General features: G+C 35.7%; 1 protein-coding gene across 6 annotated transcripts in view; it reads left to right on the top strand.

Annotated features, from left to right (window-relative positions):
- LOC137071385 (protein unc-13 homolog B) overlaps positions 1 to 17,815 on the top strand; it is a 59,646-nt gene that overhangs the window by 40,055 nt on the left and 1,776 nt on the right. Inside the window, exons 24-42 of one of the 6 annotated variants that reach the window (XM_067439341.1) lie at positions 477 to 512; positions 1,868 to 1,894; positions 2,078 to 2,098; positions 2,841 to 2,870; positions 4,160 to 4,186; positions 7,242 to 7,262; positions 8,213 to 8,239; positions 8,480 to 8,518; positions 10,502 to 10,522; positions 10,681 to 10,707; positions 11,752 to 11,840; positions 13,653 to 13,799; positions 14,051 to 14,174; positions 14,799 to 14,843; positions 14,927 to 14,998; positions 15,509 to 15,656; positions 15,794 to 15,850; positions 16,458 to 16,550; positions 16,684 to 16,843. In XM_067439341.1, coding sequence (XP_067295442.1) covers positions 477 to 512; positions 1,868 to 1,894; positions 2,078 to 2,098; positions 2,841 to 2,870; positions 4,160 to 4,186; positions 7,242 to 7,262; positions 8,213 to 8,239; positions 8,480 to 8,518; positions 10,502 to 10,522; positions 10,681 to 10,707; positions 11,752 to 11,840; positions 13,653 to 13,799; positions 14,051 to 14,174; positions 14,799 to 14,843; positions 14,927 to 14,998; positions 15,509 to 15,656; positions 15,794 to 15,850; positions 16,458 to 16,550; positions 16,684 to 16,843 — 1,211 coding nt within the window. The remainder of the gene's footprint in view (positions 1 to 476; positions 513 to 1,867; positions 1,895 to 2,077; positions 2,099 to 2,840; positions 2,871 to 4,159; positions 4,187 to 7,241; positions 7,263 to 8,212; positions 8,240 to 8,479; positions 8,519 to 10,501; positions 10,523 to 10,680; positions 10,708 to 11,751; positions 11,841 to 13,652; positions 13,800 to 14,050; positions 14,175 to 14,798; positions 14,844 to 14,926; positions 14,999 to 15,508; positions 15,657 to 15,793; positions 15,851 to 16,457; positions 16,551 to 16,683; positions 16,844 to 17,815) is intronic. The other 5 variants (XM_067439342.1, XM_067439343.1, XM_067439344.1 and 2 more) reach the window with 5 other exon arrangements.

Genomic DNA, 17,815 nt, shown 5'->3' with positions numbered 1-17,815 from the left:
TTTCCTGTGATGGGTAGATTAGGGGCAGGGGCAGTAGGGGGATAGAAAATACAGTTTGTTAAGTATAAAAACTATACGCCTATGGAATGTCCCCATATATCACAAAAACAAACAAACGTGTGTGTGTGTGTGTGTGTGTGTGTGTGTGTGTGTGTGTGTGTGTGTGTGTGTGTGTGTGTGTGTGTGTGTGTGTGTGTGTGTGTGTGTGTGTGTGTATGGTCAATGCATATCCTAGTTGAGCTAACCATATGCATTTTTTTTTTTTTTTTTGGTGTAGTATACTGCTGAGGAACTGAGGGTACGTGAAGATATGTATTTTTAAGATGAACCATCCCTAATCCTCTGCTGTATTTAGACCCTTAGGTTGCAGTGCCCTTCTTGTACCACCTTAGTTCTGCCCATATGGTTCAGCCCTCCGTAGTGTTGTTCTCTTAGTATAAAACCCCTAAAACTTTGATCTCTCCTTTTGCTCCCAGCTGGAGAATGAGGAGGAGCCCGAGGACGATGAAGAGGTGTGTCGAGAGACCGTGTTAATAGATAGGGTCCCAAATTAAATGCCAATTACCTATACATTTACCCATAAATATTTCGGTCACTTTACAATAAGGTTTCCATTGTTAACATTAGTTAAATACTGTGCGTTAGTTAACATGAAGTTTCATTGACTAATACTTCTACAACATTTATTAATCTTTGCTAATGTCAATCTCAAAATCAAAGGTTGTATCTGTTAACATTAGTTAATGCACTTTGAACTAACATGAATATTTTCATTATGTTATGTTAACAAAGGTTGATAAATACCACACAAATATATAAATATATTTACGCATTGTTAAATGGTTAGTTCACCCAAAAATGATTTACTCATCATCATTTACTCACCCTCATGTCATTCCAAAACCAAAAAGACTTTTGTTGATCTTCGGAACACAAATGACGATATTTTAAAATAGATTTCTGTCCCTCCATTGACACACAGTCCACACAACTACCAATCTGTCACTTCAAAATGTTCATAAAGAGATCGTAAAAAATAATCCATTTGACTCAAGCAGTTTAGTCCAAATTTTCTGAAGAGACTCGATCGCTTTTTTTGATGAACTAATAGAATTTAGTCTTTTATTCACATGTAAGCATTGACAGTTGCTTGACGTGTGAGAACAAACCTCATTGGTTCTTGCCACGAGAACGAACCTCATTGGTTCTCGCATATCAGGCAAGCATGTTTGAGCTTCCATTTACCTTAACTGATGTGCGAGATGAATTTTTATATGTGAATAAAAGCCTAAATAAAATATGTTCAGCGTGTAAAGTGATCCAGTCTCTTCATAAAATTTGGACTAAACCACTCTATTCATATGGATTAGATTTACGATTTCGTTATTAATTTTTTAGCATCAAAGCATCAAAGTTGTAGTTGCGTAGGCCGTCAGTGAAGGGACAGAAATCTCTCTGATTTCATTAAAATATCTTAATTAGTGTTACAAAGAAAAACCAAAGTCTTACCAGTTTGGAACAACATAAAGGTCATTTTTTGGTGAAATAATCATTTAATGCATTAACTAATCTTACCAAATGAGACCTTGTTCTAAAGTGTACTAATATTTCTTACTGTTAGCCATGAAAATATATGGTGCATTTTTTTAAGTCACCATTTATCAAGATTTTGTTGCTTATGCTCTCATTTGGTGCTTGGCCAGAATTAACAATATTTTAGCCGTGTAAACCATCTATAAACTTTTTCTTTATTCCAGTTAGGCAATAACTGTGTTTAATGCAAATGTGATATTGATTATTGAGCATATTTGTTAAAAAAGCTGGGGGTCAAACACAAAACTGTTTCTTTTGGTCTCCCTCTGCTCAGGCTATCACTGATGATGAAGGCAATGAGGTCTGTACACTAAACACTGGTACAGAGGAGTGTGTGATGCCATGAATGTGTGTGTGTGGGTGTTTTGGAAGATTTTGTGTAAATCAACGAGGCAGTGAACGTCTTCTAATACCTACCACCTTGTTTCTGTTTTGCTCTTTGTTTTCACTATTACTCATCTTGTTCTTTATTTTTCATTACTAGTCGGATGAATCAGATGCTAAGGTGAGAAACAGGCATATGTTTCACCTGATGCGCTTCTTTATGAAGCTATTTATCAAACATATGAATCATTATAAATGGCTGACAGAGATATGCAGACAAAGTGACTGGATGCAGTGCAGCAATTACCGTACAGTATATGCCTACTTAACTAGCAAGTTGGTGACTGTACCGAGACTTTTTAACACTGGAATTTTAAAGGAAGAAAGCTGCGCTATTAGTTAAGTTTGGAGTTGTTAATTTTTTAAATGTTTTTAAAACAGTATACTATTATAATAATATAATATTGTGAAATATTGTTAAGATTTTTCTATTTTAATATATGAATATATTTGATTTAGTCCAGTCTTCAGTCACACCCTTAGAAATCATTCTAATTTGCAGGTTTGGTGCTCAAGTAACATTTCTTATTATTTTCAATGCTGAAAACAGCTGTTGCTTGATTCTTTTCTGGACACTTGATGTGTTTCAGACCTCTGATGAATAGAAAGTTCAAAAGAATAGCATTTTTTTTAATAACCATGTAAGTCTTTACTGTCAAGTTTGACGAATTTAACAAATCCTTGCTGAGTAAAAGTATTAATTTCTTTTAAAAAACATATTCAAATCGTTCTGATCGCAAACTATAGTGTAAGTGAAGCTGCATTTAATTTTCATATGTTCTTTTTTTTATGTGTATCTGTGTTTTAATTGTTTAGTTTATTTTTGTTTTGTCTGCATTCTTTATCCACATCTTTCCCATCAGTCTGGCATGTCGGATTCAGAAGGATCAGAGGTACGTTAAGAGAGAACGTCAGCGCTGTTTAGTAGATGCACTAAAATCAAAAGCTGTGCTGATAGATTTTATTTACTCATTTCATTCATGTCTTGTTTTTGTTAAATGCGACGGGAGATTGTGGCTGTGTACGAAATCGCATACTCTCTTGAGTATGTACTTATTTTAAATAAGTAATTACTTCATGGCCACTAAAAAAAGTGTTTTGTTAATGAGTGTGTGTATTATAAATGTGATTTGGATACTACACACCATATTGTCATTGTCATGTGACACCAGCGTCAGTAGCTTCGCTTCACTGATCCCCTTCCGTGGCCTCATGGGATAGTAAAGTGTCCATCATATGCACACAGCAGAATCTTTCCGGAAGAAGTTGGTCATTCCGGTACTTTTTGCCTACTCTTTTATGAGTGTTCGGACATCTTTTGTCACATACTGTTTTTCGCCTACCAGATTGTAGGGAAGTATGCGATTCTGAATGCAGCCAGTGTTTCGCAGACTTAAGAAAACACGAGGATTAAAACAGAATGAGGGCAAGTGAATGATGACAAAATGTTAATTTTTGGGTGAACTATTCCATTAAAACTAAAGGTGATTAAGAAAAATCAGATAGACCAGACAGGTCATTAGATTGCAGTCACACTCTGTCATGCACATTAAAGTTTAATTGACCTGTAAATTGCGACTAGATAATTTAATGTAGCACTAAAGCTTTAAAAAGAATCAAAAGCTTTCACATTTACAGCTGGGATTTGTGCCTTAATTGATTCCTGCATCACACAGAGAGCAGAGAATGAGGGACATCTGTGAGGAATGAAAGATGTTGGTTCTCTGTATTCAGACAATAAATGGAGTTTGTCTAGTTATAACAATACGTTATTGATTAGATCCATACAAATGCTATATTTTTTTATTAGAGGTGTGTGAGTACTCTGTGTGATGTGTCCTGTGAAGTTTGTGTTCTAGACTCCAGCTGTGATGTTAATGAATGCAGCTGGGTTAACATCAGCATCATTACATAGTCCAAATAAAACACAACTCCACAGAGTAACACTATGAAAGATCACACTTCCCTTTTATGTAGATTAGGTTTATGTTGCACCTTATTTTACAAAAATCTGTCTTTTTTGTTTGCTGCATTTATCTGATTTACATATTTCCCTTAGTGAATCGAGCCATAAAACCATAAAGACTGCACAAAATAATGGCCCTGCTTCACTTAATTTAGTCAATAACCCTGGATGCATGGATTGTAATTTGATAATGTATGATATATTTTTTATATGTAGATTGACAACAAAGAGAAGGAGAATAAGGTTAGTTTTGTAAAGAAGATAAGTGAATCCATTTGACTTTAGTGGCTGTATTGTGTTGTGAAACCCAGTTGGTCAGTGCTTGTTCCTCATATACCTTCCCATCGTTTTCTGTTCTCCCTTTAGTATTGTAATAATAATAATAATAATAATAATAATAATAATAATAATAATAATAATAATAATAATAATAATAATAGTTAGTTACCTAAAGATTAGTCAAGTTATAGTACTGTGGTGTCACATGTCATTCCAAAGAAGTGGATACAACAGCAGTTTTAGGCTCTTCTATATTGTCCGCTCCTAATGTGTCAATGTTTTGCTGTGTGGATTGTGTTATTGTGTCCAGCCTTTTTAAAAGTCAGACATACACTGGAAGTTTTCAATTAATTCTGCATTTTAGAGATGACACTGACATGATAAATCTTCCGCTGACCTTGAGTCTCTGTGAGTCAGGTGTTGCCAGTCTCTCAGTGTTCATGGTCCTTTTGCTTAGCAATAAACCTTTTGAGGATCAGTATGTTGGAGTGTGTGTACTTGTACAACTATCTTTGAGGATCAGTTTTTATAGCATCGGAGTTAGGACAAAGTAAGGACATTTTAGCTGGTCCTCACTGACTGAGACCCCTTAAAATGCCTGTTTGAGGATTAAGACTTGGTTGTACTTTTAGGGATAGGTTAAAGGTATGTTTAGGGTAAAGGTTAAGAAGCTAGAGATTGCATTGATTGTCCTAACAAATATACTGTGCATCTGGAAAGTATGCTTCACTTTTTCCACATTTTATGTTACAGCCTTATTCCAAAATGGATTAAATTAATTATTTTCCACAAAATTCTACAAACAATAGCCCATAATGATTTTTTTAAATGTTTAAAAATAGAAAACAGTTATTTTAAATTGTAAAATTATACAATGTTACTGTTTTATGGTATTTTTTTTATCAAATAAATGCAGCCTTTGTGAGCATTTTTCAAACACATAAATCTTACCAACACCAAACTTTTGAATGGTCTGGATTTAATATATTACCATATATTAAAGGTGCACTATGTAGGATTTTTGCAGAAAAATATCCCAAAACCACCAGGCCAGTGTTATATATTTTGTTCAGTTGAGTTCTTAAAATGTCCCAAATGTTTCCACCTATTTGTAAATTGTGAGAAAATTGCTATTTTAACCAAGTAGCTGGGACGTCTGAGGGAGTCGCCTGTCAATTGCGTTATATCGGCGTTACCTTTGGTTTATTTGGCAGAAACGTTTTACTCTTAGCAGTATGTAGTCAAGGGGGTAATCGAGCACTCGGAAAGCGTTCCACCCATAGGGGCTGCCATTGCTAACCAAGCCATCACCTGCTGTTAGCATCCCATTCATTTTTGAGTCACTTTGACAGTGAATAACTTTACATCTGAGGTGTTTAAAGACTCCATTTGTCCATTGTTTATTTATAAAGAAACACGACAATGCATAAAAGGCTCCGTTACCTTCTTCGATACCTCGATAGTATCTTACACTATCGCCCCGTAGAAGCTGTTTTTGTAAAAAAAAGGCTAACGATTGCGTCATAACCAACGAGACTGTCGCACAGTAGAGAAATTACCGTATAGACAGGAGGAGACACTCAGAAACGATCTTTTACTGTCTATGAGGCAGTCGGGGGAACGTGGAAACATAAAGTCCGATAAAGTCAAGGGGGAAGAATGGGGAGAAGCCGATAGTGAGTCTAAAGCAACGGGAGAAAATATTTAAACAACGTGATTCAGATTTCACTTTCCACAACTACTAGAAGACCTACAACTGTCAGACAGGTTGCTTACGTCACATCTACATCGTCAAGCTCAGTCTGAGCCTGCGCAGTTCGCTCAGCCATCAGGAAATGAGGGCCTCTGATTGGCCTAATTTTTCCGCCGTTGAAGTCAATGGGATAGCGCTGTCCATTTCTTTTACTGTCTATGTATGTAGTGTCACAGCAGCTGCCGAGCGAATGCACAGAGTAGTCATAACATAATTTTAAACACTTAAATGTATCTAATATGATAAACAGAGCTGAGTTACCTCATACTCATGACCTCAAAAGCGGAAATGGCGCCGGCCACTGTGTCCCGTCTTAAGAAAAGTCCCGCTGCTTGCGAGCCGTGTGTTTGCGCAACAATCGCTCCAGCGGCCTTGCTCAGCTCCCTCAACATTCGATCTTGCTCTGCTTCACACTACAGTAACGTTAATAATCGCTTCCATGAACATGATTGTGTCTGAGTCTTATCCCGATTCACCGGCTGTGAGGCGAAGACCACATGTCACAAGATTATGCACTCAAACTTGGCGTCATCAAACTACACCTTTATTTTCAATAGCGCCCTCTAGCAGACAGAAAAATTACATAGTGTAGCTTTAACAAAGTTTATATGTAAATAATTATTTTAAAAAATGTGCAGCGCAGCAGATGAATGTAATTTTTAATTATCAGATTAATCTGGGCCTAAGATGTCCGAACCAGGTGGGATGATAAAAGCTCTCTCTCTTCCAGTCCTAACATGCCGTGTGTGAGCCAACAGTAAGCATTTTAAGATTTTGGTTAGGCATATTTTTCAATTCCTCTCTGTCTAGCCGTTTTTAAATGCTCGAACGCATCGGGGAACAGCCCCTTGAGTTTTTGTCTACTCCTGTTCAAAAATTCATCTTTCCTCTCTCTGTCACCCTCACCCCCTGCCATTCATCCATCTGTTATTGACTGTTGTTTTTACCATCTCTCCTTTCATCTGTACGTACAGCTTGACAGGCAGAAGGTGTGTTTGTGTGAGCTAAATGCTTTAGTTTGATGTATGGCCGCCGTAGTGAAGTAGTCTGTGTCGTCGTATCAGATGCTTTATGCATCAACTTCTTCCTCTTATTACCCAGTAGAATTATATATCTAGATCCTTCTTTTCTTCCCTTCAATTATGTATGCGGAAGATATTGTGGTTGAGTTTATGTATGTGCGTATTTGCATTTATCAGATCTTTAAAGGTTTTCTTGGTTTGGTTTTTGTTCTTATTGGATATATGCTTCTTTTTTAACTTTCAGTCTCTTGCAAAGAAGGAAAAGGTGTGTGCTTACAGTTTTTTGGGTTGTACTGTTCTTTACTTATATACCTTTTATATATATATATGTATATACACCTTAGTGTCTGGTAGTCAGAGCCCTGGGGGGATGAGCACGAGTACTCTGAGGTGACAGCAATAATCGATCAAAAACTACTAGATGGAGTGCAGCTGAAGGCACAAACTACAATGCAAAGTCTTGAGAGGACTTTAAAAGTTGAACTAGTCCTATCTTGGCGCATCTTCATAATGCAGTGTTTAATGTCACAAAAAATGAATAATGACATGAATAAATGTCACGTCAAATAAATGTATGTTATTACATTTTGCTTTGCTGTTACATTAATAAATTAGGCTACATTAAAATAGAAAACGGTTATTTCACATGTCAACGTTACTGTTTTTACTGTGCTTTTGATCAAATAAACGGATAGAGAGCATGGTGAACATAGAGAGAGACTTTCATAAACGCTTCAAACTTTTGAAAATTAGTGTATTTGAATTTAGTGTTTATATGTATGTTTTTACATAGTCATTTAAAATTATATCAGAGATATTTAACACATTCTTGGGCCAGGCAAGGGCCTATCTCTGTGATTATAATTTTGTGCTATAACAACTTAATTAGCAAACATTTGCTTTTATTTCCCTTATTATATTGAGTAATGCATTATCATTCTGTACAAAAGTCATCTCTAACTAGATTGTATTTTAGCAGAAATTACATATTTGTATGTAATACACATCTTCCCCCTGGTTTACCCTTTAACAGTAATTACAATTATTTATGAATGATTTATTGCCTTATGATGTTTATTATAAAGCATTAGGTAATGTATATGTGCTCATTTAGAGTTGACCAATGTGCTTATAGTTTCTATGTTGTGTGTTATATGTGTGTGTTTCTATGTTTCTGTAAGTCATAATATGTTTGTTTTCATGTTTTGGCATCAGGGGGAAAAGAAGGACAAAGAGAAGGAGGTTTGCGTGCACACACACACACACACACACACACACACACACACACACACACACACACACAAAACACATAAACACACTCTCTCTCTCTCTCTCTCTCTCTCTCTCTCTCTCTCTCTCTCTCTCTCTCTCTCTCTCTCTCTCTCTCTCTCTCTCTGTGTTATGGGTGACATTGCCCCATTGTGTCTGGATCAACAGGACTCTGTGTGATATTGAATGTCATTTTGTTTTCTCTGTCTAAAGGATGAGAACACGACCACAGAGGTGTGTGATGGAGCCGAGGTAATAAGCTGATGCACATGTGTGGGAGTGTGTGTATGTGTGTCTGAAACAGAACAAGGTCTCATTAGTGTGAGGAGCAAATTTGTGTATAAAATCTGATGGGAAGGAGAGATGTGTTGTTTTGCTGTGATCCTGTCCCCAGGGCTCCAGTACCTCATTGTCAGAGTCTTGTTTTAGGTGGAATAGGATTCTTGTGCCCTGATGTGAAACAATTACCCATAATTCAAAGTTTAAATAATGATGTGCCTCAGGCAAATTTTATGATTTAGTTGTTGTCAGTGAACAAATGATCATTGTTTTAGTAAACACACTAACAGATGCTTATTAATCTTTTATTCTGTTGTTTAAGAGTGTTATTGTTGAGCAGAAGTCTAGAATACTCATTAGGACAATCCATTATTTTTGTGGGTAGTTGAAGGTAGTTTAGTTCCTAGAATTTTGACTGAAGTCTAGTCAACGTTTTACTTAGGCCAAAGCAAGTGATGTGACGTTTGGATCATTTTACATTTTACAAAATTAACAAATTATTTAAGTCATTTTGTTCAGATGAACAAGTTAAATTATAGCATATTTTCAATAGCCAAATTCCTCAAAAGCATCCACATATTCAATCTTCTGATCATATTCTGAATTATGTTAGAGTCTTTCATTCACTTCTTATGTGACAGATGCATGCTCGTTACAGGACACAACAATATTTTTCCACTTTGCAACATATTTGGATCAGTCATACATTCATGATGAAAGGATGTTGAATATGCAAAATGTTGATAATATGAACAAAACACTCTGGAAAAAAAAAACGTATTAGGCCAGAGTCAATAAAAAAAAATCATTTAAAAAAAACGAAGGAAATATTCATGACCTATAAATGTTTTTTTAAAGTAGTCTCTTAGTCTCATCAAGGCTGCATTTATTTGATAAAAATACAGTAAAAACAGTAATACTGCAAAATATTATTACAGTTAAATTAACTTGTTTCTGTTGTATTAAACTATAAAATGTAATTTATTTCTGTAATGGAAAAGCCGAATTTTCAGCAGCCATTACTTCAGTCTTCAGTGTCACATGATCTTTCAGAAATCCTTCTAAGATCATTTCTTATTGTTATCAATATTAAAAATGGTTTTAGCTGCTGCTCGTTTTTTATTTTTTTATTTTTTTATCATCATGCACTGCCATTTAAAATTTTGGTGTAAGTAGCAAAGGCACATAAAATTGATTTTAAAAAGACAGTTTTGAAAATTAATAAATTAATAAATATTACCAAAAAGGTCTATTTATAATAAATGCTGTTCTTTTGAGCTTTCTAATCAATCATGTGACACTAAAGACTGAAGTAACGATGATGACAATTGACTTTGCCGTCACGGGAATAAATTACATTTTAAAATAAAATATTGCATGCTATTTTTATATTAATGATAATATTTCACAATATTACTGTTTTTGCTATATTGTTTATCAAATAAATGCAATATTGGTGAGCATCAGATACTTTTTTTTTTTATCTCTGTAAAAAGCATACTGACCCCAAACTTTTGAACAGTAGGGATGTATGCGTATTCTGATACCGCCTGTTTGTTTTTATGTGTTTTCATAATTTATCTTTCTGAACTGACACCAAGTTTTCTGGACTCACAAATGCATTCGCAAACTAGTGCTCTGTGAACAGAACCACACTAAACAACTAGTTGTCTGTCACTTCCTACACATCACAATACACTAGCCACTGAAACTCACTAGATGCTCACACAATTGTGTGATTTCGCTAATGGTGATATGAGCTGTGTCATGGTCCATGGAGGTTTTAGATCCAGTCGCTGTTGGACTCCCATTTTTTAGATGTTGTGTCTGCTATGATGAGTAAATCTGGTTGTCAATCCCTCTCACTGCCTGTGTGAATGTAGACAGTGCACAGATTAGACCTTTGAATGTTTTCTCCATTTTATTTATTCTATTCTTATTTATTTTATTCTTCAGCCCAAAGATGAGGGAAAAGAGGTGTGTGATGTTTCTCTTGCAGTTTCAACTTAAACGTTCCTGCATTTCTCTCAATTCTAACATTCAGAAGCATCTGTGCCATTGAGGATTTGCTCAGCTCTGTCATTTTTTGTCTCTGTGCCTTTTCTTTTGTTTTCCTGTGTTATTTTCACTGGTAGAAAGAGGCAGCAGTCAACACAAAAAAGGTGCGATAATCATCGTGGGTGTGTGTGCGTATGTGTGAGTGAGACTGTGTCATGCTGTTTTGCTAGAAGCCTGACAATCCCTTCCCACCTCCTGAGACTTTCCCTATCACTGTGATAGCAAAGAGACAATCAGACATGCATGCATTTATGCTCAGATCTGTGCATTCATTGGCCCTGGTGCAAGTCTAGGCGTATTTGTTCACTTAAACCACAATTAAAAATGTAACAATTTCCACTACATTTTCCAACCAGAAAATGTCAAAATAAAAGTATATACTATTAAAACAAATATATTTTTGTAATGTGTTTTGCTTGTATTTGTGCTATTTTTCTTTAATATAAATACCACTTGGTTTGATACTTTATATAATGCAATAACATTCACATATTGTGGTTCAGGTGCCCAAATGCTTTTCGGGGCCACTTTCTTTTAGATAAAGATTCTAATGTGCCATATTTTAAATCTTTTATTGATGCTTTCAATCATTTAATAGCCATAGACTAGAAGACAAAAAAACAAACAAGACCTGCTTTCTCATTTTTTACCATCCTGATTGCCAGAACCTCGGTCGATATTGTGTGACATGTTTTAATTGTCTTTCTTCAGCAGCATTACACTGAATAAACAGATGTTACTATTTTTCATTACTGGAATGAAAAAGTAACTCCTGCACGCTTTGTCTTGGTATTTTTATTGCTCCTGCTTTAATTAAGCTGTTGTTGGATCTGAGATTTTTCTTACCGTTGAAAAACGGCTTTAATAGAGAATGTATCCAATTTGTTTCACCTGATGTGCTTGCAGAACCATGACAAACAGACATTGTGATGTTTTTCCCCCCTGCATCCTCTCCTCGCCTCTGCCTAGTTTAAGTGCCAGATTTTCTATTAAACTAACACTTTGTGTGTGTGTGTGTGTGTGTGTGTGTGTGTGTGTGTGTGTGTGTGTGTGTGTGTGTGTGTGTGTGTGTGTGTGTGTGCGTGTGTCCGTGTGTCCGTGTGTCCGTGTGTGTGTGTGCGCGCGTGTACATGTTACTCTCTCAACAGCTCGACACAGAGGCTGCAGATATTCTCAATGACCTGCAAGGGAAGCTTAATTCTGTTCTAGATAACCTGAGTGCCATGTTTGTCAAGAGGTAAACTTAATTTTCTGAGCCTGCATTTCATCTAAATGTCATTATTACATTATTTCTCAGTGTTCTGCTTGGAAATGTCACCTTTGTCATAGGAGATTATTCAGAAAGTGTGTGTGTGTGTGTTGTTGTTATTGTTGTTGTGTTGCTTTGTTTTTTGTTTAGTTTTTTTATGAATGGGCATAGCCCAAAATGGCTAAACACTAAGCTTTTTACCACAAATTATTGGTAAGGTAATTAACATAATTTAAGCAAATTCAATATTTAATATTTGGCAGAATATGTGAAGTTGTGTGAGGAATGATGAATAACAATGAAACATGAGTTGCATGATGATGCTCTATAGCAGTGTCTTCTCAGCAAAAATAAATCTGCTGAGAAATAAAATAATAAATGCATGGATGAAGAGTGCCATTGTCTGGGGAGCCTTTTTAGCTGCTGTTACTTCACTGTGAAAAGTCATTTATTGCTTTGGAGTACAGGAGAATACTGCAGAATGACTTGCTTCCCAAAAATGAAAAGTTGTTATCTAAAGAGAAATGATCAGATGTTATTTTTCAACAAGATGGCTTGAGAACAAGTCCGTCATGCTCTTTGGCCTGGTTCAGATTTTAACCTTATAGTGGATATTTTGTCTCACATTAAACTCAAACAAACTCTCTGAATCCATTAACATTAAGTGGAACAACATTGACTCTTCCTGTAAAAATTAGTCTGTACGTTGGACAAGCTTAAAGGAACTGTATGTAAGAAATGTATTTCAATTTTTAAAAAAAATTGGTTGTTTTTTGTTGGTTTAACTTAAAAAAGTAAGTAACCTGGTTGCCTTAGAATTTTGAGTTTATTGAAATTAAAAATTTGAGTTGATACAATGAAGGAAATTTGTTTAATAAATAGAAAAAAATTATTTTTGTATCTGAACCACATAAAAAATTTGATAAATCATGAAAACAGCACTATTTGGCATGTTTCACTGCATCATCAAAAATAAAACACACACAATTACCCAATATGCTTACAAAATCTTTTAATAATATTTTAATAAAGGTTGTCGAATCTCAAAAAATGTTCATTGTATTAACTCAAAATTTCAATTTCAATGAACTCAAAATTTTAAGGCAACCAGGTAACTTTTTTTCTAAATAATTTTGTACAGTGTAGACATTAAGAAATCATGTTCATTTCAAATACTTATATCACTGACAACAGTAGTCCAGCCAGAATATTGTCATTTAAAAGTTGTGGTTGCAGCCCTCAACTGATGTTGATGTTTTGGCCTGAAGCTCCACCCTCCACCTATCGACCAATCACAAAATCAGTAGTGATTCGGCATCTGGGGGGAGGGGGATAAGTGATTGCAGTACCAGTTTTGGCCACAATCTTACATACACTTCCTTTAAATTAACAGTTAAAGTTAAAATACCATGCCAAGTTACTTATCTACAGTATCTGACAAATTTAGCAAACTTTCTGACCAATTATTTGTGATTTAAAATGGTTAGAACCATTAAAAGACCACAACATTTTGTGCCATTTTTGGCTTGGCCCATTTTTTTTTTTTGCCCTGGAGAGTAAATACTAATATATTTTTACATATTTGTAAATTCTGTTATACAATTCTATTTTATTTATTTTCCATTATTTTGTATTTTATTTTGTTTTGTTTTGTGTTATTGTATTATATATGGAAGCACTATTTAATTTTGAGTGCAGTTACAGCAATATAGTTAAATGTAACATAAACATACTTTTTGGAATTGGTGTCATAATCATTCATCTGGTTTGTTGGCCTAATTTTACTGTCTGTATGTATAGTTTCCAGGCTCGTATAAACGTATGTATGCGTCAGATGGCGGAGATCCTGTACCAGATTAAAGGGCCTCTGAATCAGAACACTCGTAACACAGCAGAAGCTGATGCAGACAACGCACTGCGGCCGCTTATGGAGTTCCTCGACACAAAGTCAGTTCACCTCAAGTCCCTTCAGTTCCATTTAGATCAATTCAGTTTCAGATCACTTGTCATTCGTTCCACACTAAGGGCCTATTTCTTTGCACACTTGGTATTCTGAACAAGAGCAGAGGAATGTAAAATAATAACCTGTCATCAGAGGAATGTGTTTGTACTGTATCTTACAAATTCCCCAGGGCAATTCTCCTGACTTTCTAATTTAATGTATGCATACGCATGTGTGTGCGCGGTGTGTGTTGCAGCCTCAGCATCTTTGCAGACACATGTGACAAGACTGTGTTAAAGCGTGTGCTAAAGGACCTCTGGAGAAACGTTCTGATCTGCATGGAGAAAACCATTGTGTTACCACAGAGCAGCGACAGTATAGTGAGTCATTTTACAGGACGTACACATGATGTTTAGTGTTAGACACCAAAAGCCAAACTATGGTCATTTTTGCTTGCACATTAAACATACCATGATGCTCTGAGAATTGTGCCTGCTCTCACGACACTATATGTTACTTGCACAAAGTGGTCATTATCAATGTTTTTATTTATTGTTATTTCAGTTGACAATTTCTAGGGATAGCAACGTCTTCAGTTCTCAAGCAATCTGAAGTGATAGTGATGATCATCAACACAAAAATTGCGTATCTATTCCTCAAATTGAAAATGTTTTGTCATTAATTGTATTAGTTTTATTTTATTTTAATTTTTTATGTAATTTTAATGATTTAATTACATTTATTTTTTATTTTTTTATTTTTTATTTTTAAATACAAAACCTAATTTTTAATTTCATGATGACCATTTTAAGTGGTAACGGTCAGATTTTTCATCAGCAGTTTGTTCAGTTTTTATACATTATTTTTAAATTGTTACTGCATCACGTACTTGTACTGGAACAGACATCATGACCATAATGCTGTCCCTATTGTTAACACACACATTTTTTTCTGCCAGTACTGGCAGGCAGATATTTGAGATATTCTGGGTTTTTTCACTACAGGGAGCTCAACTTCTTACCGCTGCTAAGGAACTGTCTAAACTAAAGGTATTAACCATAAATACATGGTAAAACATATAATATATAGCCTTAAAAAAGTAGGTGTGGCTAATGCTTCTCTCTAATTATAGGGAGGGGTGGAGCCAAAGAGCTTGTCGCCAAGGCAATGTCTGATCATGGAGGCAGCACTGGACTCAATCAAGGTGTGTTGGTGGATATGGCATGCTCGCTGAGTTACAACACTTTAAAGTGTTGGCTGTCTGCTTAAAAACAGAACTGCCACAGCAAGTCAACATGTTGCACACCGAGAGTTTGGGTTCTTCTAATTGGTGTGTTATAAAAGTGTGTGTGGGTAGGAGAGAGAATTTGAAAAACACAGTCTGCTCACCACAGGCATGACATTTCACACATAGTAACTTGGTCAGACAAAACAAGTTACTGTCAATAGCACCTTGTTCAGAAGGAAATTATGCTAATTTCTCTCTCTCTCTCTCTCTCTCTCCTCTCTCTCTCTCTCTCTCTCTCTCTCTCTCTCTCTCTCTCTCTCTCTCTCTCTCTCTCTCGCTCTCTCGCTCTCTCTCTCTCTCTCTCTCTCTCACTCTCTCTCTCGCTCTCTCTCTCTCTCTCTCTCTCTCTCTCTCTCTCTCTCTCTCTCTCTCTCTCTCTCTCTCTCTCTCTCTCTCTCTCTCTCTCTCAAACTTGCTGCTGTGTAGCTGTTTTTCCATGCTGGTGGGAACGGTTTAAAAAAAGCCTATCTGGAGAAGAGTCCTGAGCTGTCATCACTGCGCTACGCTCTCTCCCTATACACACAGACCACAGATGCTCTTATCAAGACGTTTGTGACAACACAACATGCTCAGGGTGAGATATACATACACACGCACACATGTTCAGTGGCTGACCTTTATCAACCTCTGCACATGGCCACACATTCTGTATAAATTATTTGACATTTGCAGGACTCTTATATTTTTAAAATGAAACATTTCTTCTCGCAGTTCAAAATGGAATGGGCATCAGGATCACCCCCAAAGAGAACGTTCGACCTGACCGAGGTGGGTCGAAAATGTATTCATCCTTGACTCTTTGAAGTGCTAGGAACAGTCTCTCTCTCTCTTTCTCTCTCTCTCTCTCGCTCTCTCTCTCTCGTTCTCGCTAACTCAAAATTTCTCGCCCACAAAATATTTCTATTTGACTATATTTTTTATTAACATTTTAATGTGTTTTATAAATGTTAACTATTCGTGTGATTTCGAAACTGACTCTTCAGTAGCCATTACTGCAGTATTCAGTGTCAATAACACTTCAGAAATCCCTGTAATATATGGATTTTCTGCCAAAAATTGTCTTTCAAAACAATCTGTGTTGAAAAGACTTGTATGCAGTATTTATATTGGATACTTGATATTTTTACCATTTTAAGAGAAAATGCATTTCTGTTCCAACACACACGTTTTTTTAATACATATGTTGGCTAATTTTTATAATGCTTCACTATCAAGCTATCACTAGAGTAGTTACATTTTTTATTGCAATTTATTTAAAAATATCCATTTAGTTCCAAAAAAAATTGTGCATCAATTTAATGCATATATCTGATTGTAATGATGAGCACCATGTTGAATGTAGGGTATTTGTGAAATGAAGTGGTTTGATTGACAGGCTCTGGGGTTGAGCGGCCGATAGGGGAGGCAGTAATTCAGTTGGATTTGTCGCCCCCAGCTGGAAACACTGAGCAGAAACTCTGCGTCAGAGGTGAGAGCACTAGAGCAAAGATCAACTAAATGTAGCTACATTTTACTATGTGCATTTGAGTGTCTGGTGAGATGATGATTTAATCGATGCTGAAAACACCCCAGACATCAAACCCTCTCTCTTTCTCTTTCAGTGATTGCCGTAAATGATATGAAATGGCAGACCTCAGGGATGTTTCGTCCATTTGTGGAGGTTAACCTGTACGGCCCGCTTCTCACCGAGAAGAAACGGAAATTTACAACCAAATCGAAAAACAACTGCTGGACTGCAAAGTACAATGAGGCATTTCAATTGTGAGTGAACACAACTTTCATCTGTAAATGGTACTCCGTTTAAATGTGTGGTTTGTAGAGGTTGCACGACTGATTTTCTCCTCGTACTTGTCAAAACAATACCAGAGTTATTCGAGTACTTGTAAAAAAGAAAGAAAAAAAGAAGTGTGTATTAATTGACCGCCCAATTTTTGTATGTGTTTTACAAACATTAAAATAACATGTTTCATTTTGTATTTAACGTAGGCAAAATAACACTGTAATTTGACTCGCAACATTATAACCTAAACATCTGCATCTTTGACATCGAACAATATGTGCATAGTCTGCGTACAGTAATACAATTAACTTTTACAGTTAGAGGTATTATATAGTGCTGGGTAGGTTACTTGTAATTTGTAATCAGTGGCTGACTACAATTTGCATGACAAAAATTGTTGTTGGTAACATAATCTAGATTACTCTTTTTAGGTTATGTATTCTGACTACTTTTGACCTTACTCATTTATCATTTAGATTTGAATGCGATTATTGTGTACCATATTGATATTTAAAAACAAATAAACAGTGGGGTTAATGAAATAACTGCAAATTGTAAAATGATGAAATTGATTGGAGAATCAATAAATGATGAATAATTTACTACCATAATATATGAGTAATATGTAATCCATTAAAAAGTAACTGTATTCTGAGTAAAACGTAATATCTAAAACAAGAACAACATTTTTGGAATCTGATTACATAATCCCGATTACATGTAATCAATTACAATCCAGCACTGGTATTATGAAACATTAGCCTCTTAATATTACAGGTCTTCAACAGTAAAAAAAATAAAGGATCTGTACTTGCATCGCTTAGATCTTGACTCAACCAGTTTCAAATAGCTTATAATAGAATAAGACACAATTCATGTAGTCTATTCGCTGTTATCAACCTCCTGCCACATCCTCTTTGATCGCGGTCATGGCTCGCTGTTAAGAAAAACAA

The sequence above is a fragment of the Pseudorasbora parva genome, chromosome 3 (assembly GCF_024679245.1).
Source record: "Pseudorasbora parva isolate DD20220531a chromosome 3, ASM2467924v1, whole genome shotgun sequence".
Classification (NCBI taxonomy): domain Eukaryota; kingdom Metazoa; phylum Chordata; class Actinopteri; order Cypriniformes; family Gobionidae; genus Pseudorasbora; species Pseudorasbora parva.
This window is presented reverse-complemented; position numbering and strand designations above follow the sequence as displayed.